The 26363-nt window shown below is 39.2% G+C and overlaps 1 protein-coding gene across 1 annotated transcript; it reads left to right on the top strand.

The window, feature by feature from the left end:
- The first annotated feature begins 78 nt into the window (after positions 1-78).
- On the top strand, positions 79-24803 carry nomo (nodal modulator). Its single transcript, XM_084715935.1, has 31 exons — positions 79-266; positions 891-980; positions 1064-1109; positions 1432-1532; positions 2611-2717; positions 2819-2891; positions 5585-5737; positions 5930-6067; positions 6573-6662; positions 6799-6904; positions 7043-7193; positions 7345-7522; positions 7871-8012; positions 9787-9918; positions 10575-10711; positions 10810-10897; positions 11094-11157; positions 11243-11338; positions 11441-11662; positions 13075-13157; positions 13376-13535; positions 15224-15350; positions 16306-16419; positions 16591-16718; positions 17545-17686; positions 17936-18019; positions 20438-20548; positions 20665-20766; positions 21429-21548; positions 21767-21859; positions 22675-24803. Exons 1-31 carry the CDS (start codon positions 111-113, stop codon positions 22804-22806), a joined length of 3666 nt encoding a protein of 1221 aa, XP_084572061.1. The 5' UTR covers positions 79-110; the 3' UTR covers positions 22807-24803.
- Positions 24804-26363: the final 1560 nt, after the last annotated feature.

The raw sequence follows: 26363 nt of genomic DNA, 5'->3' as shown, positions 1-26363 counted from the left end.
GCTGCCTCCGGCGCTCCGCTCGGTGGTTGACAGTAGCTCAGCTGGTACGGAACCGGAGGCAGCGTGCTGTTGCTCGGCTCAACTAACGGGCGATCAGTCAGTCAGCCAAAATGTTGAGAATTACGGTCCGAGCGGACATGGGAGCCCTTTGGGTGTTACTCTGTATTACCTACTCCCAGTTCTTTACCGTCTCCTCGGATGACATCGTGGTGGCGTGCGGGGGATTTGTGAAATCCGACGTAGAAATCAACTACTCTCTGATCGAGGTGAGAGTGCAAACGTCCCGGCTAAGCTAGCTAGCAGAAAGCTAACAGTTAGCTGGTTTATCGCAGTAAGCTAGGTGAAAGGTTAGGCGGAGACTGGAGGTTTGGTTGAATGGCAGTTTGAATGAAATGACCAAAAAATCAGTCTACTTTAAATTAAAATTGTGCCTTTGTTTCTTACAAACATACACAAAACAGATAAATGTAGTTTGATGTTGATTTAGCCATCTGCCACTGTGCTATTTTTGGTTTTCTCTACGCAGATATGGTTGACTGACAGCCCATATGTCACATTAGTTAGCTACATTAGCATTAATATGTATATGGCTGCTGTCTCTTAAACGGAAAACTATGTGTACTAACGCTGAGGACGTTAAGTGCTAGCCATCCGCCTTAATCCTTGCTCATTCACAGGCTCTATGGGATTAGCCATTTGGCTAATTGGTAAAATTAACTAAATCCCAGATAGACTGGTCTGTTGATGACAGCTGATACAAATTAATCAACCAATTAGCTATTCAATGTAACATTTAAATTAAGAAGAGACTACATCTGCTATAACAGATCAGAATTAGTGATTGACATGTATATACTTAATGATCAGCTTCTGTCTTCTGTCATGCCCAGATTAAACTGTACACCAAACAAGGTTCCTTGAAATATCAAACGGATTGTGCTCCAATCAATGGCTACTTCATGATCCCTCTCTATGACAAGGTATAAGATTTACTCTTTTGAGCACTTTAGACTATTATTATTCACTGACAGTGAATGTAATCTAACTTGTCATTTTTACACAGGGAGACTTTGTTTTGAAGATTGAGCCTCCTCTTGGTTGGAGCTTTGGTAAGATTGTATAACAGCTGCATCCTCACAATTCATCACTGAACACTGTCTGGGTTTACCTGCAAATTTCAAGCAGGACAGTAAAGACTGAACGGAGGTCTTTTATTTTTTTTAATAGCTTTGGTACTTTTGATACTAAAACTAACAGATTATATTATTGTTGAAGTATTGATACTTTTGACGACCTTAATGGCAGCTGTTGTCCAGAAAATGCAAAGGCATTCTTAGAGGTTGTAGGCATTATCTTTGTACATGCTTTTGTGTCTTTTGGTCTGTAATTTTTATTTATTTATTTATTTATTTATTTATTACCTCTAATCAGAACCAACCAGTGTTGACCTCCATGTGGATGGTGTGAGTGACATCTGTACGAAAGAGGAAGACATCAACTTTGTTTTCACTGGCTTTTCAGTCTCAGGAACGGTGAGAATTGTTATGGATTTCCTGCCTCAGTAATGGAAACATTTTGTCATAAAGTTGCTAAAAGCTCATCTTGTCTTGTCACAATACCAAAGTTTAAATACCAATACCAACTTTAGTATCATGGCACTGGATACCAAAACAATACTTGAGACTAAATCATGTCCCATACTCGATACCTAATAGATCAGAAAAAAATGTCCACACTGAATATACAGTATGCTCTTGCAAAACTATGAGACCACAGAATGAAAGAAAATTATTATATACTTTATTTAAATTTCATACACGTGAGGGAAATCTATGGTTATATTTATTGGGTCAGAATAACAAATATATATGTATTTATAGAGCTGCCCTGTACAATGCCTGTATAATTATTCTTTGAATAGTTCTAAAACTATAAACCATCAGCTTTAGCTTTACCTTTCTTTACCTAAAATGCTTATACCCTGCAACACTACTGCACATTAGAGCTGCAACAATTAATCAGTCAAATGATTAAAATAATTGCCAACTATTTTGATAATCAATTAATTGTTTAGAGTCATTTTTTTAAGAAAAAACTTTGTATGAGCTCATCAAATGTGAATATTTACCCATAACAGTAAATTTAATATCTTTGGGTTCTGGACAAAATAAGACATTGGAGGAAGTCATCTTGGACTTCTGGAAACACTGATCAACATTTTTCATAATTTTCTGACATTTTATGGACCAAACATCTAATCATTTAATCTGTCATCCATTTTCTTGATTAAGCTATGAAAATAATTGTTGGTTGCAGCCCTACTACATGTAAACAGAGATTAGTGCTTAAAATATTGTCTCAGATCAAAAAGTCTTACAGCTTTATGTGTGGTGAAAAAGTGTTCAGGTGTGAGGTTCAGATCGTCACACATCCATCACTTCTTTTCATGTGAGTGTCTGCAGATAACTTCCCTGTTCTTATCTCTACACAAAAGATCAGAAAAATCCATCTGATTTCATTATCCATCCATGTGTAAGCTGTTTCTTGGAAAGGTATCAGTCTAGAATTAATTCGTGTCTCTGGTTATGTAATGTACTCTGCATTATTCAGGTTCTGAGTAAAGGCCATCTCCTGGGTCCGGCTGGAGTAGAAGTCAAACTGAGCCGAGTGGGAACAGAGGAGAAGCTACAGAGTGTCGTCACACAGCCCGGAGGAAAGTAAGTGGCTCACACCTTTCTGTTTGGTAGAATTTTACACTGGTGTTTTTGCAGTTAACATGTCTTGCATGGTTTCCTATTTTTTTGTCTTCCTAACATAGGTATACCTTCTTAAAAGTGCTTCCTGGAAGTTATGAAATAACAGCTTCCCATCTGTCCTGGACTCTGGAGCAGGTTGGTACCTTCACTCAGTTTTCATGAAACCATTATGGCAGCACAGACATTATGAAACATGACATTGCACGTGCCTTTTTTGACAAGGATCATATAGATTAGGTTGCTGTTCTGTCTGCCTGGTTTGTCATTGACTGGAGCTGGAAAGTCCAAGTTTGTCCAACAAGGTAGAGCTGTGGACTGATAAGCAAGTGAACTTACCTGAAAACATCTAAATTTAATGGGTAGCTTTTTCAAAGTGGATCCTCTTCTGCCGTGTTTTTGTGCCTCAGTGACTAACGGGGACAACATGGTTCAGTACTGAGGCAGTGCGCTGCAGCTGGCTGAAATAAAACTAAACTACAACATAATATAATCCCTCCAGGCAACTGTGGACCATTGAAGTAATTCCACTAAAAGTGTTTTTTTTTGCTACTGACAGGCTCAGATTATTATTCTAAGCGTCTGACAACAACATGGAAAGCATTGCTACAAAGACAGACCTTTTTTTAAAAAACTAAGTTACATTTTGCTTAACCACAAAGAGCTGTTTTATTGCTCTCGCCAACGTCACCAGTTTCCCTATGCAAAAAGGTTAATTTAACATAATCATTATCTTCATTCAAAGACGCCTGAAACAAAATGAAACTCACCAAAACCATCTTGGCTTATTTTCACTGTTCCAAAAATCACCAACTCTGTTTTTATGTCGAAATAACCCTTTCATTCACATGTTACCTGTGACAATGATGTGAGGAGTGAAAGGGAGGTCGGACACCAGAGAAGCAGCAGTGAGAAATACTGTGTACAGCCAGAGTATTTTCACTTCTACCTCATCTGGGGAATTTGAGCTGAGATGTTCTTGATGAGTTTTATTTTGTTTTTATTTCTGTTCAAGCGACTATGCTGAAATAACCCTTTGTGCAAATGGAGTCTGGTTAGATTAGTGAGACCAATAAAACAGCTGTTTCTGGTTAAACAAAATGTATCTAAATCTTAAAAAAAAAACATAATCTGAGCCTGTCAGTGGCAAAAACAAGCACTTTTAGTGGATGTACTGCAGTGGTGTGCAGTTGCCTGGAGGCATTACATTATAGCTAAGTTTAGCTTCTGGCAGCTGCAGCACTTTCCCTCAATATCAGACCCAATTCAAAATGTCTTGTCCCCATTAGTCACTTAAACACAAAAACATAGGAAATTAGGGTCCAGGTTGAAAAAAACTTAAGATACCCCCTAAGCTGTGGTTTCCTCTTAATAGATTTTTTATTTAATTTCCACCAGGTGACACTTAAAAAGTTGGTGTAGCTTTTGGGACAGACATGTAAGAAAAACGTGTATAAACTCTGTATTGTAAGATAGAGTTAAGATCATTAAGATTTTTTACAGTGACATCACTACAATGAGAGACTTCTTGTCGTCATTATAAGAACTGCATCGTAAGACACCTTTGCTCATGAGAAAATGACATTGTAAGACATTGTTGCCATAGACAAATATTTCTCTACTATCTGTGATTCCCCTAAAATGTTACTCACATTCTTTAACAGATATTTATTTCTTAATAAAATCTCATCCAGATCAAAGTAAATATAGTTTCTTAACACAACAAGCATGATAAGGCGTTGGTGTAGGGCTGGGCGGTGTGGCTCTAAAATTGTGAATATTCTTGATGATATGACCTGTGGTTTAGAGCTCATAATAGCTGTTGAGCTCTCCTCATGGGATTATTGTCTCTCCTCGTACTCAACTCACTGCATCTGCTTGAGCTGGTGAAATTAGTTTGTTGTATCACCCTCTTTTGTTACAGTTTTCGTGCCGTGCTTAACTATCACTCTGATTTGTTGTACATCCGATCTTTTGTAACCGATCCACTTCCACATCACTTAAGTCACTCCCCTTTTTGGAACAAACTCCTCACCATGGAGTCAATAGCAGCGTTACTTCTGCTTTCATCCACACTTGTTGTTGCTGTGTATTACAGTGTAATGTCGTAATATTGTCATTTTTGTGATATGTGTTTTTTTTTGCTGATCAATAAGACCTGGCACACCCCTAACTGATGCATATGTTTATTGAGACTGGGATGTCTATATAATTGCAAGTAAATTGCCTTAAAGTGTTGCATTTGTATTGTAATACTGATTACGAACTGAATGTAGAAAAAATATAAAACTATAAAATAGCTCTAATCATAAGTTCATTTCTAAGAGAGACCTTAGAATAAGCTATATGTATACATTAGCTCACATGTAGCGACACTGTTAAATAATGAAAAACCACTGTAGCTAAAAACAGCACCCCATAATGATGATGATTTAAAAAGATGGATTGAGGCATTTGTAGCCAAAGTGGGACAGATCAGCAGGTTCGTAACTAATGATTTCAAGCCGCAGTCAGATTAGACCTGTGTTTGACATCATTTTCTTTTCCCCATGCTCAGGTATTAACACACTGCTGGGCACCACAGTGTGGCAGTTCTCCATCTGCGTAGTGTCATTAATACAGTGAAGAATGCATCATCTCAGAGGCCTTTTTAATTCCGTATCGCTTGAGTGTATGAAATTATTCACCCACTTGCTCAGCTGATAAGGTTCCCTGTCAGGTTAGCGGGTTTATAACTAATGATCTCCAGCAGTAATCACGCTGCTCCTGACAGACCCATTATTCCTACCCTCGCTGTAACTTGCGTGGTGACCTTTGCCGTCTTCCTATAGAGTACTACCTCGGTGCACGTCTCCAATGCCAACGCGCCAGCCGCCGACCATCTGGTGGTTGGAGGCTACGATGTCTCAGGGGAGGTCCGCAGTGATGGAGAGCCCATGAAGGAGGTCACCTTCCTACTGTACTCAGCCACAGTCAAGAGAGAGGTAAACCAACATTATTTTACATTTTTAGAACAGCGAGGAGTCAGACTTGTCTGATCTATCCTGAACGTCAGTATATTATTCTGTAGTCTTCAGTCTAGCAGTATTCATGCACTATTTCTGGCATTTCATGGTCTTCTGTAAGGATTTTTAACCACAAAAGTAAGTTACAGAGCTCCATATTTGTGTTTTCAGGATGTTGGTGGCTGTAACACATCACCGGTGGAAGGGGCAGATTCTGGGGACAGCTCCCTGGTTTACATGTGCAGCGCTCTCTCTAGGGAGGATGGGACATTCGTCTTCCCCTCACTGGCCAGCGGAGAGTACACTGTGGTAAGCTGTCTGTAAATAGCAAATGGCTGTCTTCATTTGTAAGTTGTACTCCTTAAGATTTAAGTCTTAAGTTTATTTTTGCAGCAACAGTTGTTACCGTGGTGACAGCAAGTGTGGTTTAATGCCACAGCAAACACTCCTAAGCAGCTTCTTTGTCAGAAATGCAACGGAAGAGTGACTGGTGTATCTGTTTGTAGTTCACTCTGTGACAAATACAGTGCTTTTCTGTGACTACTTCACAATAAAAGCCTCCCCTTGTTTTGCCAACAATAAAAAGTGAGGCTGCCTGTTTCCTAACCCAGTCAGTGGTTAGAAACTACTAATATAGGGAGATAATTACTGAATTCAAAAACACCGAATGACTAAGGCAGAAAAATGCTGCACATAAATTTTACCAAGAATCAAGTTTGATTTTAACTGTGTAACTTTAACCTCCGCACTGCATTGAAATTGACCTCTGCTATAAAGTCTAATAATTCTGCTTTTGTGAAATCCTTCCTTGTAGGTGCCTTTCTACAGGGGAGAAAGGATCACGTTTGACGTTGCTCCTTCTAGGATGAATTTCAAAGTGGAACACAACAGTTTGAAACTAGAGGTAAAGAGCTGAAATAAATCAGTTTTTCACTATTAGTTTTAATATGTTATCTCTGTCTTGCAAACATAAATTAACAAAATTATTATGCATGGTCCCATGTTTTGATATGTAACACTTTCTGTTGCTCTGCATGTAGCCAATTTTCCGTGTCATGGGCTTCTCCGTGACGGGTCGAGTTCTCAACAGCGTCGGTGGTGAGGGCGTCCCTGATGCCACAGTGTCCCTCAACAACCAGATCAAAGGTAACCAGAGGAGAAGATTCTTCTGTTTAGTTGTAGTGCCAACAAAAAACAACATTTAAATAATTGTGGAAATGCTCAGTTTGTGGTTCTCATTTTTATTGTCACAGCGTAGCTTACTTTGCTATTCTGTTCTCACAGTCATCAGCAAGGAGGATGGTTCTTTCCGATTGGAGAACATGACGGCTGGCACCTACACCATCCGTGTCAACAAGGACCTCATGTTCTTTGAGCCAATCACAGTGAAGATCGCCCCAAACACGCCCCAGCTCCCTGACATCATCACAGCAGGGTATATCAAATTTATATAGATATCAAATTTTTATAGTTAACATGTTTTGAAATGAATTAGAAAACTTTAGCTTCGGTGCTCTCAGCTTGACTTTTCCTATCACCACATTACTGACTAGCTTGATCTAATCTCCGATGTCGGTCCCACACAGGTTCAGTGTGTGTGGCCAGATCTCCATCAGTCGCCTGCCTGAGGGCATGAAGCAGCAGGGCCGCTACAAGGTCACTCTGACACACCAGGACCAAGAGAAGACCTCCAGCAAGACCATCGACTCCGATCCTCAAGGGGCCTTCTGCTTTCAGGCCAAACCTGGAGACTACAGTGTCCATGTGAGTCTAACATTTAAATTTACCCATTTTAGTGGAATATCCCTAAACTAAATTTTTATCAGCCCACAGCGTCAGGCACTAATTAAATTGATAAGAAGCTTACCTTCAGCTCTTCTCAGATTTCCAATATTTGTCTGTTGAAACCATATTGTATAAGATAAGAGTCATATCAAAAGCTGAAGTGAATCTTAACTTCATGAGTATTCAGAAACAGTCCAGAATAAGTCAGTATTATTATACCAGTAGGTTTAGGGATGTATTATCAGAGATAATTGATTTCAGAGCTCATATAATGATTAAAAACTTTTTTTCTTCAAGATGACTTCAGTTGTATTTCTGTTTGTCCAGGTGTCGCTCCCTGAGGTGGAGGTGAAAGCAGGCCTGGCTCTGCAGCCTCAGGCCCTGGAAGTGTCCCTTGTGGACCGGCCCCTCACAGACCTACTTTTCACCCAATTCATGGCATCTGTCTCTGGAAAAGTCTACTGTTTAGGTAATTGCAACTTTAAGGAATAGTTCAAATTATTTAAACTGGAGCTGTAGGAGGTACTTCTCAATAGTCAGTGTATTAACTATAGTAGGTGTTGGTCAATATCAGTGTTAAGTTTATGCTGTATTTAGAATATTTTACCTGCTTTATTTTGCTGTCAGATAGACTTTTCTGAGGGGAAAGTACCATTATATGAACCAAACAGGGGTGTGTATCTCACTGACTGAGACGATTCGATATGTATCTCGATACATATTCAGCGATACAATATATTTTATAAATCTTTATGTGGCCAACGATTCAGTTCGATACAATTCAGCTCTGTCACGATACGATGCAGTACAATATAAGACAATGCAATGAGTCAGTCTTTACATTTCGATTCAGTTAATGCTACATTTCTGGAGTGATGTTAGTTGCCAAAAAATCTTGATAGTTTTACTAAATATAGTAACAGTAGAGACAGAGACAAGGAGACATTACAGTGATGTTTATATCTTATTATGCGTCTGTTGTGTAAATGAGATGAGATAAATGAGAAACTTTAAAACTGTTTAAAATAGTAGTATTTCTGCAGTAAAATGATCTGCTACTCATTTCGTTTCATATGAAGAGTGCTGTGGTTTTGATCAGTGTGGAGGAACAGTGAAGTGTTACCTGCTCTCACAGTGACATGATGTCTCTGTGGGTCAGACTCATGGCTCTGTTCTCTGCTGTCCAAAACGTTTTACATAAATGATCTGCAGCAGCAATTCTCATCTTATTCTCATAAAACCCAAACTTATTCTACACTTGTGCGTTATGAAAGTTTGGTGGTGCGACGCGGTACAATGTCACTTCTGTAGCTGTTTTCAGCGCCGTCTGTTTTGAGCAAATGAAGAGGAGACACAGGAGAGGGAGGAGGGAGTGCTTGTTTTTGTGAGCGCGGCAGCAGGTGTCCAGTGAGAGCGGTGCAGGCAGAAACAGCGGTAGAGAGAAGACGGAGGAAAGTTACAGTGGCAGCTCACTGATCCCAAAATTAAACGTATGCGCGTCCTAATGAGATGTATCGATAACGCTAGTGCTACATTGATTTGTTTCCTATTCATGTTCAGCTTTTTACCAATGCAGGCCGTCTGAACCGATGCATTCATATCCTAACACATTAAAGTCCGATGCATCGGACGCATGAGTGAATCGTTATACCCCTAGAGCCAAATATCACTCTCTGACTCAACCACAGGGAAAACCATACAGAGCATGGAAGTTGCTGGTCTACCGCTGCCTCAATCTGTTTTTGTCTTGGGGTGACTTCTGTTTTTAAAACGTTAGTTCAGATTCACTGAAGCCACACAGTAACACTAGGCAATTAAGGTGGCAGTCGTCCAGCAGCTCCTGTGTTCTGCAAGTTAAAATGACTGTTTTTCTGTAAGTAGTCTGGTTGCTTTGGAGAGAGTGATATTTGGCTCATATAATGGCAGTTTCCCATTGCAAAAGGCTATCTGAGTAAAGCATTGAAAATATTCTAAATATAGCATAGACCCTAACTGATATTGCTGATATTGGCTTCAGTGGTTGTTTTCCACTCTGCTTCTCCAAAGTTAGAGTGTGCCGACCTCCATCTACTGCAGTTAATACACTGACTACCTCTAAGTACCTCATACAACCAACTTCAAATCATCTGAACTGTTCTTTTAATGTGCATAGTACCATTACGTTTGTTTACACATTCACATATATATGTGTACATACACACATATAACCTAAATTAACTTTATGTCCTCTGGTTGACTTCCAGCGTCCTGTGATGACCTGTCAGTTACCCTGCAGCCAGTGAGTCGGCAAGGAGAGAGGAGGGCAGTGGCTCTGTCTGGCAGCAGTGACACGCTCAGCTTCTCCTTTGACAATGTTTTACCTGGGAAATACAAAGGTTAGGACCCAAAAACATCTTACATTCATAATATTAGTAATGATAATTCCATTCATTTGCGGTTAATTAGAACAATCACAAATTTGAAATTGGTAGTTATCATTAGTTGCAGTTGTTTAAATCAACTTTTTAAGAGGAGCACAAATGCAAAGTCAGCATGCAAGTTTTGACTAAAGACCTTAAGCCAACCATCGCATATAAACTGATTCCTCTCACTAATTATTCTCCAACGATTGTAAGGAAATCAATTAGTAATTACCAGCTTTCGATCATAATTGGTGTTCAGTGGCAGCTTTCAGGAAGTGCACATTATTCAGCCAGTGTTTCTGTACCTTCTGGTACTGCATCCATCTCACTCACTGCTCAATACACACAATCTGTTTTGTGTGCCTGCGAGCTATCTGCACACACAGCATCTTTGAGGCATGTTTACTCAGCTTTGTAGTGTTGCCAGGCCCGAGCAGTGCGAGAAGTTTACTTTCTTAAGCGCCTGTTTAAAGATGAGATAATTATAAGATCTTCTGCAGAAAACTCTCTACCGTGGACAGCGTGACAAGTTTAATCCTTTTCAACAAACACTGACGACTGTGTTTTTGTTCCTTTAGTCTACCTGTTCATTTCATTCATTTGGTGTTCTCTGTTGTTACATGTATCAGTGAGTATTTCTCATGAGGAGTGGTGCTGGAAACATAAATCCGTGGAAGTGGAGGTTCTGGACTCCGACGTCTTGGGGGTGGAGTTCAGACAGATTGGCTACATCCTGCGCTGCTCTCTCTCCCATGCCATTACCTTGGTTAGTAATCAGTAGCCATGCCTGGTGCGTGTTGTAGCAGATGGTGGTATGTCTATAATTATTATTCTAATTCTAACTAAACGCGTTTTTCTGCGCAGGAGTTCTTCCAAGACGGCAGCAAACCAGAGAACGTTGGCGTGTACAACCTGTCGAAGGGAGTGAACCGCTTCTGCCTCTCCAAACCTGGTGAAGTTCATTCTCCTGACCTCTCATTAGCTAAACACAGTGTGAATTAGCATAGAGAAGAAAAAAATAGCAATGTACCAACTGTTCCCTTGTGCATAGTTAGATTGCTGTGTTTTGAGCCAAAAGGTCTGTGTCACACTTGCCTAAATAGAAAACTGGAGCAAGGTAATTAATCAACTAACAATGGCTTGTCCAGGTGTTTACAAAGTCACCCCTCGCTCCTGCCACCAGTTTGAGCAGGAATTCTACACCTACGATACGTAAGTCATGAGATGCTGTGTACATTTATATGTTCTACCTCTGTACAGTTAAATCCAGTGACCGTTATTAAATTGTGTCCAACAGCTCGGCCCCCAGCATCCTGACCCTCACTGCAGTGCGGCATCACATGACCGGGCTCATCACCACCGACAAGATTCTGGACGTCACAGTTACAATCAAGTAATTGATTGATTGGGAGAACCTCTCTGCTAATATAAGGTGTCGTGCATCTTTCTGCAAAGCTTAAATATTCTTTTCTTTTTTCTCCCTGCCCTCAATCAGATCATCTATCGAGAGCGAGCCGGCGCTGGTGCTGGGTCCCCTGCGCAGCCTGGAGGAGCAGAGGCAAGAGCAGCAGCTGCAAGAGATTCAACTACGCCGTCAGGAAAGAGAGCGCCGCGCTGCTGAGGAGGACGGAGGAGCCCGGGACGATAGCCCTCCTATTCAAGAGAAGGCAGATGAACTAACAGGCCCCTTCCACTATGAATTCTCCTACTGGGCCAGGTCAGTGCTGCTGCATGTTCACTGATAGTCATTTCTAGTAGGACTGTCCCAGACAGGCCATTAGTCAAGTAGACGTTGCAAGTTAATGACATTATATAAAATTATTTAAATGTATATTTTTGGGGCTTGAAGTGAGCTGCCTGTTAAATGCTAACAATAAAAGCAATTATAATCTTCACTGTGTCAGAAAAAGCAACAAGAGACTGAACATTTTGTTAATTTTGTTAAAACAAGGGATTAAATAACTTCTAACTTCATAAAAACAAATACTTGCAAACATAGTAACGCTATGGATGATGTACACTAATAAATTAACTTGCAACAAACTGGCACCAAATCCGAATCCTGAGATTGTATCTTGCTTGAATCATTGGCTACCTGCAACCGTGCCCCCCTTGATTACCAGTGGTACTGCCCTGTTTTGTCTGTATCCGTAAGCTTTCAAAAAAAGTGCAGAAATGTGTCTGAAATGAATGCACAGCACATACAGAAGGTTCCATCCATATCTGTATGCATATCTAACATTAAGCATAAATGAGGTTTAAAAGTCTTCTCACCAGCTAAATGTTTATTCTTCTGTCAGGGATCAGCTCTGCAGGTCACCTCTTTGCTCTTTACAATAGAACAAAGTGAGGACTGTAATCAGGATGATGTGTTGGTTTTCCCTGCTAAACTTTCTGTTACCTTCTAACTAACTTTCTGCATTAAAGTTTTCTTGTAATGATATTGACAATGTTCCTAAACATAGGAAATATCCCAGGTAATCTGTGGAGCCTATCAGTTGATGTCATGGCCATCAGCTTTAATTATTCATTCGAACTTTGTTTCTGGGTTCTATCAGTCTGACAAACTACAACAGAGCCAATGAGCCTGAGGGGCAAATCAAAGCTGCAGCAATTTCAAAATTCATCATTGCAGTTGGGAACAACATTGCAGTGTAGTTGTTGATCATATCAGTTTTTTAAAAAGCCTCATCTTTAACTTCCACTGATCTCTAGCTGCAAGCATAACAGAATGTCAAGCTCTGTGATTTGGTGTTTTTTAATGAAATGTGCCTGCGGGAATTGTAGTAAACTTCTCAGTAAAGTTTTATGTCCACAGGCTCGTAGCTTTTGGCTTTCTATATTGAAGATATTTTCTAACGCAGCCACTCATTTTTTTTTTTTTTTTGTATTGATTGACTTAACCACAAGAGTCTCCAGCTGTGAGTCATCTAAAATTGCCTGTGGATAAAAAGAACAGGACTTTTACCAGCAGAGCACTCAAACCCCAAATAATTCCTATCACTTTGCAACTTTATTATTAGTGTCTGATCGACTTCTACTAATAATAACCACCAAGTCTTGAGTCTTGTTCAGTCTTGAGCCCATGTGATGATGCAGTGAGTTGATATAAACTGTGTGACTGTACAGGGCAGGAGAGAAGATCACAGTGACACCCTCCTCCAAGGAGCTGCTGTTCTACCCTCCTGAGGTAGAGGCTACAATCACTGGAGGTAAGTTCCTTCACAGACTGTCATCCAACAACCCCACTATGTCTGTTTGTAATCTTGTTATATACATCTTGTTATATATAAGATTCTTAACTCTTTCATTTTTCTTCTTCTCTCAGAAGCGCATGCCCAATGCTCATAACACATTGTTTGTCTGACAAAAAGGAGAAAAATAACATCCTCTAAATTCTGTAGTTAAAATAATCCCACTCTCTTAACAGAGTCGTGTCCAGGTCGGCTGGTGGACATCGCGGGGCGTGCTGGTCTCTTCCTGGAGGGGAAGGTGTCACCGGAGCTACAGGGTGTGGAGATCTCCATCACTGAAAGAGGAGCTGCTACACCGCTCATTACTGTGGCCACTAATGAGATGGGAGCATACAGGTAGGAGAGCCCAGCATTTTTTATGAGAAATAAAGAATAAAGTGCATTAAAACGTCAAAGATACTGTGACACAAGAAGCTGAAAACAGCTAAGTCTTAATTAGAGATTGTTGTCATGCTGAAAGGAAAAAGAGTCAAGATCTCAGCAAGTCATTAATATTCAAAGAGCCCACTCCATTAATGTGTTTGAACCCCAAAAGAAGTGTAGAAACTGCAGTGATGTGTGGGTCTTAGGTAAAACTCTGGCAGTAATGTAATTTGCTGTTCAAGCCCAGAGAGTTTAAACAAATCCCTGTTAGTGCTGGTCAGCCAGACAGACAATTAAATCACAATCTGTGCATGACAGAGCAACCAGTCTGTGTGGAATGAGATTCATTGGAACAGGGTACACATTGTCAACAGGGCTGAGAGTTTGAGTTCATGAAATGCTGCATCTGTGCTGTCAGTGGCATGAAAACCAGGTTGAGATTTTAGACTTGCTCAGTTGTTCTTCTCCAGTGGTCACACAGATGTTTTACAAGCAGATGAGCAGCGTGTGAAGAGCAGTTTTTAGGCATGCTAGCGGTCAGAACTTTATAAATCCACTTAGAATTAATAGGAGAAAAGAGACCATCTCTGACTGTAAAACTTTACTGAGAATCATCACGTTTTTAAGTTTTCTTAATCCAGTGATAGCTATCTCTGTGGACATGGGTACGGTGGTGCCAAAATGTAAACAGGTAGAGGCTAAAAAAATCTCATTACAGGGGCTGCAATGTGGGATCTAGTCAGTCTGTCTGAACTTAAGGCTGCAACTGATGATTATTTTCACTATTGATTAATCTGTTGATTATTTTCTTGATTAATTCATTAGCTGTTTGGTCTATAAAATACCAGAAAGTGGCATAAAATGTTTATTAGTGTCTCCCAAAGCCCAATATGATGTCCTCAGATGTCTTATTTTTGTCTACATGAATGACAAAAGAAACCAGAAAAGCTCTACATTCGTTGCAGAAGACAATTCATGCCAATTTTTTGTGCACATACATAGGTCATGGCTGGCTACGTTTTTTTTATTTTATTAGAAGAAGAGAGCAGAAGAACATTTAGTTACAAAGAAAGATGAATTTTGTGGTGTGCACATCTTATTTATTATTTAATAAATAGACATTTTTCCTTATTTTTTGTATCATATGATGAACTTGTTACTGTGGTATAATTGTACCTTGAGGTTTTGGTATCATTACATCTCCATGTTGTTCTATAAATATTTTTAGACATCACTGATGCCCACATTGCAGTTCATGTAGATGAAATTCTAGATGTCAAAATGGATCTTGAGTTTAGTTTTCCTTCACTTTCTGATCTCTGCTTCAGCAGTTGCCATGAGCCCCGAGGAACAAAAGTTCTTCCACGGTAGAAATAGTTTTGGGTTGACTTTAAGATGTCAGTATGTCAATTTTGCAACATTATCCAAGTAATGTGTGTAGGATTGCTCTTTATGAGCAGTATTTTCTTTTGTTTTGCTATTAGAGGAAAAATAACTACATTATTTGTGATTAAAGCTTGATAGAATTCTGTACTATTAATTGTCAGTATCCTATGAAATTTTGTTGTGTATATGAACTGGTGTTGTAATCACATGAAAAATATAAAATGTAATAGTGGTGTACAGTCCCAGCCACCTTTTTGTTGCTCTCTTCCCTGCAGTGTGGGTCCGCTCCACAGCGACCGGCAGTATGACATCAGCGCCAGTAAAGAGGGTTTTGTCCTGAGTCCTGTGGAGGGAACCCAGGGAGATTTCAAGGCATTCGCTCTGGCTGGTGTCACCTTCAAGGTACATGTGACCAGCCTCACTTGCATGCAGTCCAGTTACATCCCAGTTATCACCAGCCACTTTTTACATCTGCTATTGTTATTATTATTAGTTTTGTTATTGTTGTTGTTACAATATAATAATATTTCGCTGACATTTTCATCCAGAGTGTCTTACAATTATAGCTCTTTGTTCACAATTACTACTTTCACTGATTATGTGGTTCAAAGGGAATACCGAATGACACGATGACATGTTGTTAGTTCTGCTGTATGTTTTCACACAATATCATTAAAAGAATCGCTGATGATAGTTAAATCATTTCTTTGCTTTGCTGTGTGTGTCGCCTTTGTACTGCCTTTGTTAAAAAGGTCTGCAATTATCTACAGCAACTATGAGATCCTGCCACAAATGATCAGTCATAGTTACTCTTTCAGGCTGTGTGATAAATTGCTTTTCAAACCTTTTGTACGGCATCACTAGAGTTTTGTTTCCTTTTTTAAATCTCTTTTTGCACATCCATTTGAAACAGATCATAAGACATTAAACTTACCTGTCAACCTGATCATAAACACAGTTTCACAATCTGAGCCTCAACAGAGTGATTTCTTGATTTCTCTGTGCTAGTTTGGTGTCATAAGAATGGGCATCCTATCTATCTCTGTATATTTTATCTTTATCTTTTTACTGTCATTCTACTTGTAGTTCTGTGCTTCTTTTACTCACCCACTGTCATTTTTATATTGGAGCATTTCAGCCAAAGTCAATGTGTTCTTTTATTTTGAAAAGACAACAGGAGTTAAATCTTTTTTCCCATGTCAGCTAAAGTATTTAAAATGTGGCCAGTGTCTTATCAGTCAAATCTGGACAGCTCTGACACAGTATAATATAAAGCAGTGAAACAGTTAATTAATCTTTTAGTTAACTGATGTGATCTGTAAGCTGTATTCTCTTTCTTTTTCCCTCTGTGCTGTAGATTAAATCAGAGGACGGTCATCCCCTGTCAGGTGTCCTCCTGTCTCTGAGTGGGGGACAGTTTCGCTCGAATCTGCTGACCCAGGACACGGGCTTGCTCACCTTCAATAACCTGGTAGGGATCCAGTAATTCATTCGTTCGTTTCCACTGTTGTAATGTGTGTGTGTGTCTGGACACAGTCTGCTGTAAATCTGATTGTAGGGATGCTTCGACTTCTGTTGTGCTCTGGCGGATGTATATATTTTCCTGCTTTCCATCAGATGTAATCACTGCTTTTGTCCTCAGAGCCCCGGTCAGTACTACTTCAAGCCTATGATGAAGGAGTTCCGCTTTGAGCCGGCATCTCAGATGATCACAGTGGAGGAGGGTCAGAACCTCAGCATCGACATCACTGGCATTAAGACTGCTTACAGGTAGACAAATGTTTAGTAATATACAATAAACTTTATTTATACAGCACTTTTCTTAACATAGTTGCAAAGTGCTTTACAAAAAAATGAAAATGTGCCTTGTATAGTTAAGCTCAGGGTATGAGAATAAAATTTTCTGTTTCAACATCTACAGGATCTCCTTAACTAAGGTCTTAAATGAGCATCAGACTTTATTGTCCTGTCTGAAATTTGATACAGAAAAAGAAAAAAAAAATCTGTTTTTGGTATCTATTTTTTCCTTTTTGCTGTGGTATCGAAAGTATCAAGAATTTTTTTTTACACTACTATTGTCTCGAGAATGGGAGGAGCTGAACTGAGCGTACGACGCAGCTACCCAGCAGCTAGCTATCTGTGACTGTACACACCTGTCACTCAAAGTGAGCTCTCCCTTAATGATGCATAACTTTAAGCCTTAATATAATTTAAAGAGGCGAGTTGTACAAAAATTCACCCCTCATACTGTTCTCATGAACGGAGAAATTAGCCATAGAGATCAAAACAGTTTTTTGTACCAGGCCGTTAGTAAGTTTATTTCTGCTGTAAAGTAGTAGTTGTTATCATTATATCCACATCACTGATCTCATTGTGTTAATATTATGTGATGCACCAATAGTCATCCCTACAGTATTGTGACAATATTGATATTTGTGGTATTTGGTTAAAATATTTTGATATTTGTTTTTGTTCATATGGCCCAGCACTACCTCCTGATGCCGTTTGTTGTAAGAATAGAAAAGGGTCTGGCGCCACAAATGTCCATAACACATGAGTATGATCAGCGTCATGGTCTTGTTACTGTCATCCTCAGCTGCTACGGAGCGGTGCAGTCTCTGAGTGGGGATGCAGAGAGGGATGTGGCTGTGGAGGCGGTGGGGCAGGGAGAGTGTAGCCTCTACAGCGAGGACACCGTCACTGATGAGGAGGGTCGCTTCAGACTCAGGGGTCTGCTGGTGAGTATTCTAGTGGAAACATAAAAATCAAAGTGATGGGTTTAAGACTAAAATTAACACTCTACAGATAGGTTACTGGCCTGTCTATGATCACTATGAAAAATAGTTACTTGACACATCGGTAAGCAATATTTGAGCATGCACAGACTATGATTGTACACAGCAAATATACTGGATCTCTCCAATGTTATACTCATGTTTGTAACTGTAGAGCTTATATGACTTAATGACTGTAATGTTTCCTTGCAGCCAAGTTGCAAATATCTAATTCAGCTGCGAGCTGAAGGCAACGACCACATAGAGAGGGCCTTACCACAGCACAGAGCTATAGAGGTAAGAAGAAAACTCGTGAAAGATGTTCTTGGTGTAAAAGGCTTGATAAATGATGTGAACATTAGACAACCATTCAGTTTTTGGAAATGTCTAGGTCAACTTTTCATTATTCTAACCTCACTGTTTTGGCATGCAGCTATAACATTAGCATTTCTTGCTAATTAAAAAGAGACCAGAGGGGTTTTCCTTCAATGTGGATAAAGGAAAAGCCTGGCTTATTTTGATAACTCTGGCTAATTTAAGTGAAAGATCCATTTCATGACTGTGGTTTATAGCAATCCCTGCTCTGTAACCATGGTAACTCATACTACTGATCAAGCCTGCTCCATGGCAGGTTAACTGTCAAGCTTAATTTAACTGTGTATCAGAGAAGTCCAGTCGGGCACAAACAGAATCTAAAATAGACAGTTCCATCAAGTGTCTTTTCTGCTCTCATCACGTCTGTCCATGTACAAACACAAGTCCAGACCTTTTTCTTTGTGATCAAGCATGAATTTACCTGTTAAATTTAGTTCCAAAGAACATTAAAAAAAAGTTAAGACAATCATGTCTTACAACTTTTACTGTCTTCAAAGGCAGACAGGTTATTTGACACCGAGTGATCCTGTTTATTTAAAACCTTAAAGTTTAGAATAAAGGAAAAAGTGTCAAACTTTTAAAGAAATTATTTATTCATTCTCTGATTTCTTCAATCTGTGAAGACAAAGTTTAAACCATGACCTTCTCAAATGGACATGCTATGAGTAAGAAAACGTTTTAAAGAGCAGCAGATTATGTAGTTGGTAATATCAGTACCAATATTGAACAGTTGCTGACTCACGTCATGCAGCAGGTCAGACATTTATTAACAAATACAAATAAAACAATAAGTAGACTTGTATATCTTTTCAAAAATGATCATTGTGGCTTTTTGCCTTTTTTGCTGTTGGAATCAAATCCCTGTGGGCGTTGAGGCTTCAATACACAAGGCTCTAACAAGTGAATCCCATTATTTTCACACATTATTTTTATTTATTTTTACTGTGTTTGTGGTTTTGTGCCAAGATACCTCCTTCGTTTTGTTGATTGTGGTAATATTGGCCTTCTTCCATGATGAACCTTTTTTTTATTTTTTTATATAGTTTGATCTTCAGAGTTTGTTCTGTTGGTGGAGGCATTTGTTGAATAAAGGCAGGCAGATGAGCAGCCATTTCAAAGAAAGAGCCTTGTTGTTTTATTATTCTGTTCATTTAAATTGCTTGCGCTTCATGAATTAATGTTTCACGTATTTAATATGCTGCTAGAATTGTTTTTAGAGAAAGATTTTTTTTTATCTTATTAATGATCAATCCATCATCGATTCACATGTCCAACGAAAATGCTCAAAATTTGCAACAGTTGTTTCACTGAAGTTAGAACTAGTGATTCCACTGTGAAGAAATTTTCCACCAGCTTAATAAACTTGTAATAACACTGATGTTACCAGTTACACCACATGTTTGAATAAGAAAACCTTTGAGTTGACATTTGTGCCCGATGTAATGAAATTCTCTTGAGACATTTCTGAGGTATCGTGTTCATGAGAATGGGAGGTCACAGTGAACTTTGTGCTGTGACCGTCAAAATCTTATCAGTTCATCCTTCATGTGTACCAAGTTTGAAGAAATTCCACTGAGGTATTCGTTGATGACACTTAATATTAAAACTGAAATGTTGCCAAAATGGCATTTCTGCTTGTTGCTTTTCTCACCAAGCCCTCTGTCATTGTCTTGATGGTCAATTCACCTTATTGTTGTCGTTGTGATAAACAAAAACTGACACCCAGCAACTCTGCTGCTGTATGGAGCTGACGCCGTTTGTAACTGTTTATAATTTAAAAATAAGTATCATCCATTGTTTGAGTGAGTATTGATTGTACTATTATTTCACAAATTAAAATGTGAAATGAGTGCCTTCTGCGGAAAACCCGGTTTGAACTTTGAACCTCTAATAAAATACAATTACTGATCCTCCAGTCCAAACAGTAACACATTTTCAATGTCACAGTGTTTTTTTTTAAAGTTTCTTTATGGTTGGTGCTGAAAACTAGATAGGAAGGTATGGAAAACTTGTGTAATTGAATTGTTAAAATGACTGTGGGAACCCTGTGATTATGACTTATCAGCAGCCTTATCACATGGGTCCTTTCTATATGCAGAACAAAAGCAGTGATAATCCCATTGCAAGTTTAAACCTCTCTGTTCATAATTTTAGCTTGTCTGAAAAGTGCAGGCCCCCTAATCTCTCTGGCAAGGCAGGAAATGCCTTAATTCCACTTAATTCTCTGTTATTATCACACCATGTGACTTTTACAAAGCTTTCTCCACTGTTCACATTTGGCGTTTTTCTTTAAGAGTCCAAGGGTTGTATCTGTACATTAAGCTCTGAATTCTCTCTCAGGTGGGAAGCAGTGACATTGAAGGGGTCAACATCATCGCCTTCAGGCAAATCAATCAGTTTGACCTTAGTGGAAACGTCCACACGTCCCCTGAACATCTCCCAACACTCTCGGTAGGACCACTTGACTTCGATTATCCCTGTTGTTAGATCATTTGTATTGATCTTGCATCCATTAAATGCAGTTTTACTCTGTGTTTTACTACTCTTTCTCCCCTTTCGTTGTCCAGGTGAAGCTTTATAAGAGCGACAATCTGGACAACCCAATCAACAGTGTCTCTCTGGGACAGTCCCTCTTCTTCCACTTCCCTCCTCTGGACAGAGATGGAGAGGTACCTGCTCATAATTCTGCTCTAAAATCTAAAAGGATGTTGTAAAGCCCAAATGGCAGAAACATGCTTTTGAAACATGCTGCTGGCATCAAATTCAGAATAAGCATATATTTACAAAAATCAATTAAGGTAGGAGGTAAAACATAAAATATATACCAAAAGTTGTTTTTTTAATTTAATTTTTTTTTTATGTTGAACAAAGTTTTTGAAACGTGTCAACCTATATATTTAGTATTTTTGTTCCAATCATAACACACAATACATCTGCATGCACCACTCATTTGCTGAACCCAAGCCTACATGTTCAAGCAAGTCAACTCAGAAACTAAGTGGCATACAGACAGTATACTGTGGGCTTTATTAGGAAGCATTTTGAATCAAGTTCATCCACCATGAATGTGATTTCTGCCTGAATCATGTCAAATGGATTTTCATCAGCTATGGTGGTTCTTTAAAAGTGAAGAAAACAACTCTCATAATCCCACACTACGCCACGACATTGTCAAACTACATCTTTTGTTATTTTAACGTGGGAGACCCCTAGCAACAGAATTTACATATTGTGTGTTAAACTTTGCTGACATGACAGTAGCTTTAGACTTGACTGTGGCCCAGAACATGTTGTTGTTGGATCTAAAGTCACCTTTCTCTTTCTGCTCCAGAGCTACGTGCTGATGCTTTACTCCACGCTGTCCCGCTCCCAGTATGACTTCACCCTGCCTCAGGTCACCTTCACCTCCAGCGGCTACCACAAGCACGTCACACTCACCTTCAACCCCACTGTAAGACACAGATGTTATTTTCTTTCTACCCAAGGTTTAACCTGAAGAATATTTGTTTTCTGTGTGAGAATATCATTTCTTTTTTTAATGCGAAGAACTACAGGATTCCCTACTTACTGTGAGGCATATTGTGGCAGGTTTTGAATCAAAACAGTATTGATCGCGCTTCTCCTGGAGTTGTCTCATCTCAGAGTGTTTATGTGTGCTCTTTCCCACAGCGTAAAGTGCCTGACCAGGATGTTGCCCAGGGCTCTTACATAGCTCTGCCCCTCACTCTGCTGCTTCTGTTGGCAGCGTATAACCACGAGAAGGTACATGACCACCTCCTCCACCTGCTACAGACAATATGTTCAAAGAGCTTTTCTTGCTCCACTGTTGAATTTCTGAATCTGTTTAGTTGGAATAAACTTCACTGGAATTTGGCCTTATCACACCCAAGCCTGAAATTTGGACTGACATCAAGATGAATGTTGTCCTTCCTGTTGTTTTCATGTTTTCTAATCAGTTCTTAGCCATGTATTAATTCCTGTTAATCACTTTTTTTTCATGGGATTTTCTTAAAGGGATAGTTCCGATTATTTGATGTGACATAACTGTGTTGTGTGTTATTGTGTGATATCTGTGATTTTAAAGATTATTTCAGATTCATGGAAGTCACACAATAACACAAAAAACTAACCAGTCGTGGCAGCAGTAGATCAGCAACTCCTGTGTTCTGTGAGGTGAAATTACTGATTTCAACCATGGAGTTTGGTTGGTTTGGAGTTAGCAGTATTTGGTTTACGTAATGGCCTTTTTGTACCAGAAGAGACTGTCTGGCAGCGAAGTACAACTGTAAAAGCATTCTAAATATAACATACACTTAAACTGATATTGATTTATTTTTTAGGACCTTCTATAAGAGGCTAAAATACCTTTTGTTATTAGCCCTGTTAGCAGCAGTTCATTTCTTAGCTTCTGTCTTGGTGTCTCTCTCTCCAAAATGGGGGCATGGCACAGGCATCTACTGTGGCTAATACTCTTTCAACCAAGTACCACATACAACGTCTCATTTAAAAATCTGAACTATCCCTTTAATGTTTCAAGTAAGAAACTGTTGATCCAAACAGCATCACCTGTTTTGCAGGTGATCCCCCTCCTGTTACAGGTGGTGAATCGTGTCCAGGGAGTGAGGAGCATGGCTCAAGCCAGCGGGGACAGCGCTGCTCTGGATGAAGCCAAACGTCAGGCCAAGAGACAGAAGGCCAGGCGCACATGAGGACACAACCACAGCTCACCTCAGACCTCGTCTTTGTGCACTAAATAGCACACTTGCACCCGTGGTTACAGCCTCAGAGAGCAGTACAGAGTAGATGTTGGTCCACAAGATAAACCTCTTAACGTTTAGAATGTTTGTGACTAATCGTTGGTGCCTGTGAACTATTTAGCTCACTAAGATGTGATTTGGCCCCAAGCGAAGGCCGACATGAACCACTCGCATTACCACCACCTCATCAGCCGTTTAGATTCACTGGACTGATAGCTGACGTTTTACAGGTTGTTTTTTTCTGTTTTTTACTTAGGTCTTTTTTCTTTTTCCAGAACATTCATTTGTCGAAGAAAATTGTTAATGTTTGTGATAGAATATGAGCCATTTTTATACCTTTGTAATTTATCTAGGTCAACTCCAGTCTTGTGAGTGTTTTGAAAGCACTTAAATACTTTTGATATCAGTCCTAACAGTTTAGGACCATCAGGCATCATGGATTAATCAGGTCTCTCACTTATCAGCATCAGGGTCAATTCAGACAAAACACAAAGCGGGGGGGTTGAATCTAATAATTACTACCAGTTTTACCTTTATGATGTCTAACATAGTTCCTGAGTGATCAAATAAGACTCATTAAGATGTTGTTGTGAAATTATTGTCAGATATGTCTTCAGAGGTTGTATATCACCTGTGGGGAAAGAGTTTGTGAATATGTGGAAAAATTTGGGAATGTCCAAATAATATTTCTGCATATTTTTTCACCACAGAGGTTACATAAAGGCCCTGAGGGGAAAAAAGACCATCTGAGTACAAATTCAAAGCAGCACACTGAAATTCAGCGCTGAAATCTGCACACACAAAGCAACATCCTCAGTCTTCACAACAGCAGGGTTAACTAACCATGTTAGTGCACAAATTTTATTTAGACTCCACATGACATTTTGAACCTGTCTACAAAGGGTGATAAACAACCACAACCTTGAGTTTTTTCTTTTTTTTTTTACCTCAATTCACAAACTCAATCTTTTTGACCGTTATTTGATCCCATAGATTTGATGTTAAATGGAACTGGCCCCAAACTGAATTGACTCTTACAGTATGATGCCATCACAAACGATTGATTTTTGTAACTGCTAGCTTCGACTGAGGGACAGCCAAAGACGTTGACAAGCTAATAAAAGCTTTGTACCATTGTCAGCCCTGTCATATCACTTAAGATTGCAAAACACCCACGAGTTACTGTAATGCACTCCACTTCTGATGGTGTTTCATAAGCTGTTAAGTGTGATGCAAGATTGACTTGATGTCAGTTTCTCCATCAGCTCAGGAAAGAGGTGGTCAATAGGATGCTGGAAATTTGAATTGAATAATCTGTGAAGAGAGGTTTTTTTTTTTGTTTTTTGGTGGAGGTGGACTGGGCTGGGGTTGGGGGGGGGGGTGTACAGGGGATAAGTGATAGTGGATTAATTTATTAACATATTTCTAATCAGATGTGAATGATAACCTAGTTTGTATTCTGGGAAATGTCTTTCCAAAGTGTGCTTGTATTTTTGAATGATGCTCTGTCAGATGAAGTGTGTGTGACAAGCTATTATAAAGACGACATTAAATTTAAGAAGATAATCCACAGAAGTGATTATAACTGACAGTATCTACAAGGATCTGTCACGACTTTTAGTCAGACTTGGACAGATAAGGCAGAGTTGTAATTTCATAAGCTCATTGTTTTACCACCGAGTTGTGTAACGCACTGAAAACTATGGACCCCAATTATTTTTCTGTATTTAATTCGTCTGGCTCTCAGTTGTGGCTGACTTTTCACTGAAAGATGAGAAGGCCACTGACTATTTACAGAGTTGAAAGATATTCCAATTAGTCCACATTTAGGGGAAGTTGATTAGTTTGGGAGGGGGAGGGTGAAGGAGGGGGGGTGTAATTGTCATTTGGTCAGAATCTGTTCATTTTTTTTTGAGATAATGAATAAAGTTTGACTGGAAGGACATTAACTCAACTGTTTTGTGTTTTTGCCTCTAGGGGGCAGTGTAACTTTAGGCATGAATGTTCTCAAAACAGATGGGAAGACTTGTAGATCTCATCCTGTAAGGGTTTAAGTACAGAAGTTGCGTACTATATTAGTTTTGGTTTAAAAAATTACCCCTAGAAAGTTTTCAGATTCATTTTTTCATAGTTAGGCTTCATAGTTAATCACATCATTTTAATTTTTAAATCTGAAGTAGTTCACAGATTATGTTCTAATTAAAAGTCTATCTCTAAATAAATGTGTATATAAATCTTCCACCAGGCCAGCACACATCACCCTAAAACGGTGGAAACTCGCTCTCTCGACATTTTTCTTGTGTACAGGTACAACCATAACTGTAACTATAGTTGCATCAAATTAGTCCATAATATGTACCATGCATCAGGGGGTCCTTCCTATCTTGTATAACGTCCTTGGCTGAGAAAAAATTGAAAACCTCTGCTTCAGGCCACTTTAGAGTGCTGCTAGAACAAGCTGATGTTTGACTAAAAGAGGTTAAAATGCTCTGATTCAGTGGTTTCGAAGTGAAGTGGAGTGAAAGTCATAAATTTCTAAAAAAAAACAAACAAATACTCAAGTAAAGCACAGATACTCAAAAAATGCACTTAACTACAGTACTCCAGTAAATGTACTTTGTTACTGCCCCCTCCCCCCAAATTATATCCCTGGCACAGGCATTGTAATACATAAAACAAAACAAAGCATTCCTTGGTCAAAAATTACAGCCTCATTTCCCATCATGCCAAGTGCTGGACTGAGTCATTAAGTTTGGTATTTTATGTTACAAAATGCCAACGTTAGTTTTTGTTAGTGTTTGTGTTCAGAACATGGTGGTTTATGTTGGTAATCGTCATTTTTGTGCTCGTTCATGGTTTTTAACTAACAGTGTGTTGTACATATCAGATTTTACATGTCTTGAGGCGACCCGCAGAAAATATCTCCAGGTTGAGAGTGCTTTGTAAGGGCCACTTAACTGAGTTTCAGCCAAAATGTTATGTTCTAATATAGAAAGGAAATGTAAATAGAAAACTCTAATTCCTTCTGTACTGCCTTGAGAGCTTCGCCCCACTGCCTCCTTTCCACTACTAGATAATATAAAGTGTGCCAGACAGAAAAGGTCTTAATGAACTGCGGTACTTGTAGGGAAAAGGACTTCCAAAAATCATTTTACCACTTTGTTAGGTCAGTAGTGCTTTAAGATGGCATTGCTCAAAGACTAAAACAGCATAAAATGAATACCGGAGCTTAAAAACAACTTCTGTGACCAACCTTAGCATCAGTATTTTTTTTTAAACCAAACAGTGGCTAGTCTGAGCTTTGAAAGTGTTAATTAAAAAAAACTATTTCAATTTCCTGACCAGCTTCCATCGTCAGCTAATAGGCCTAATAGGCTAGACACATCATTTATCAACAGGATGGCCACAGGAAATTACATCGCAGCTTGACAGTATGTTGTTGGAGTGTAGCTGGGTGGTGTTGGGTGGGTGGAAGTCACAACTTGGAATTAAGCAGATAAATTTGCTGG

Source organism: Lutjanus erythropterus, chromosome 3, assembly GCF_056507025.1.
Source record: "Lutjanus erythropterus isolate fLutEry1 chromosome 3, fLutEry1.hap2, whole genome shotgun sequence".
In the NCBI taxonomy this organism is placed as follows: domain Eukaryota; kingdom Metazoa; phylum Chordata; class Actinopteri; order Lutjaniformes; family Lutjanidae; genus Lutjanus; species Lutjanus erythropterus.
The sequence above is the reverse complement of the archived record's forward strand: the minus strand, read 5'-3'. Positions and strand labels throughout refer to the sequence as shown.

Excerpts from the sequence above, each read along its gene's own strand:
- nomo (XM_084715935.1), top strand. The coding sequence starts at position 111 with ATGTTGAGAATTACGGTCCGAGCGGACATGGGAGCCCTTTGGGTGTTA. Across the intron at positions 8,013-9,786 it reads TGGAAAAGTCTACTGTTTAG|CGTCCTGTGATGACCTGTCA; the intron begins GTAATTGCAACT and ends GTTGACTTCCAG. Across the intron at positions 11,663-13,074 it reads GAATTCTCCTACTGGGCCAG|GGCAGGAGAGAAGATCACAG; the intron begins GTCAGTGCTGCT and ends GTGACTGTACAG.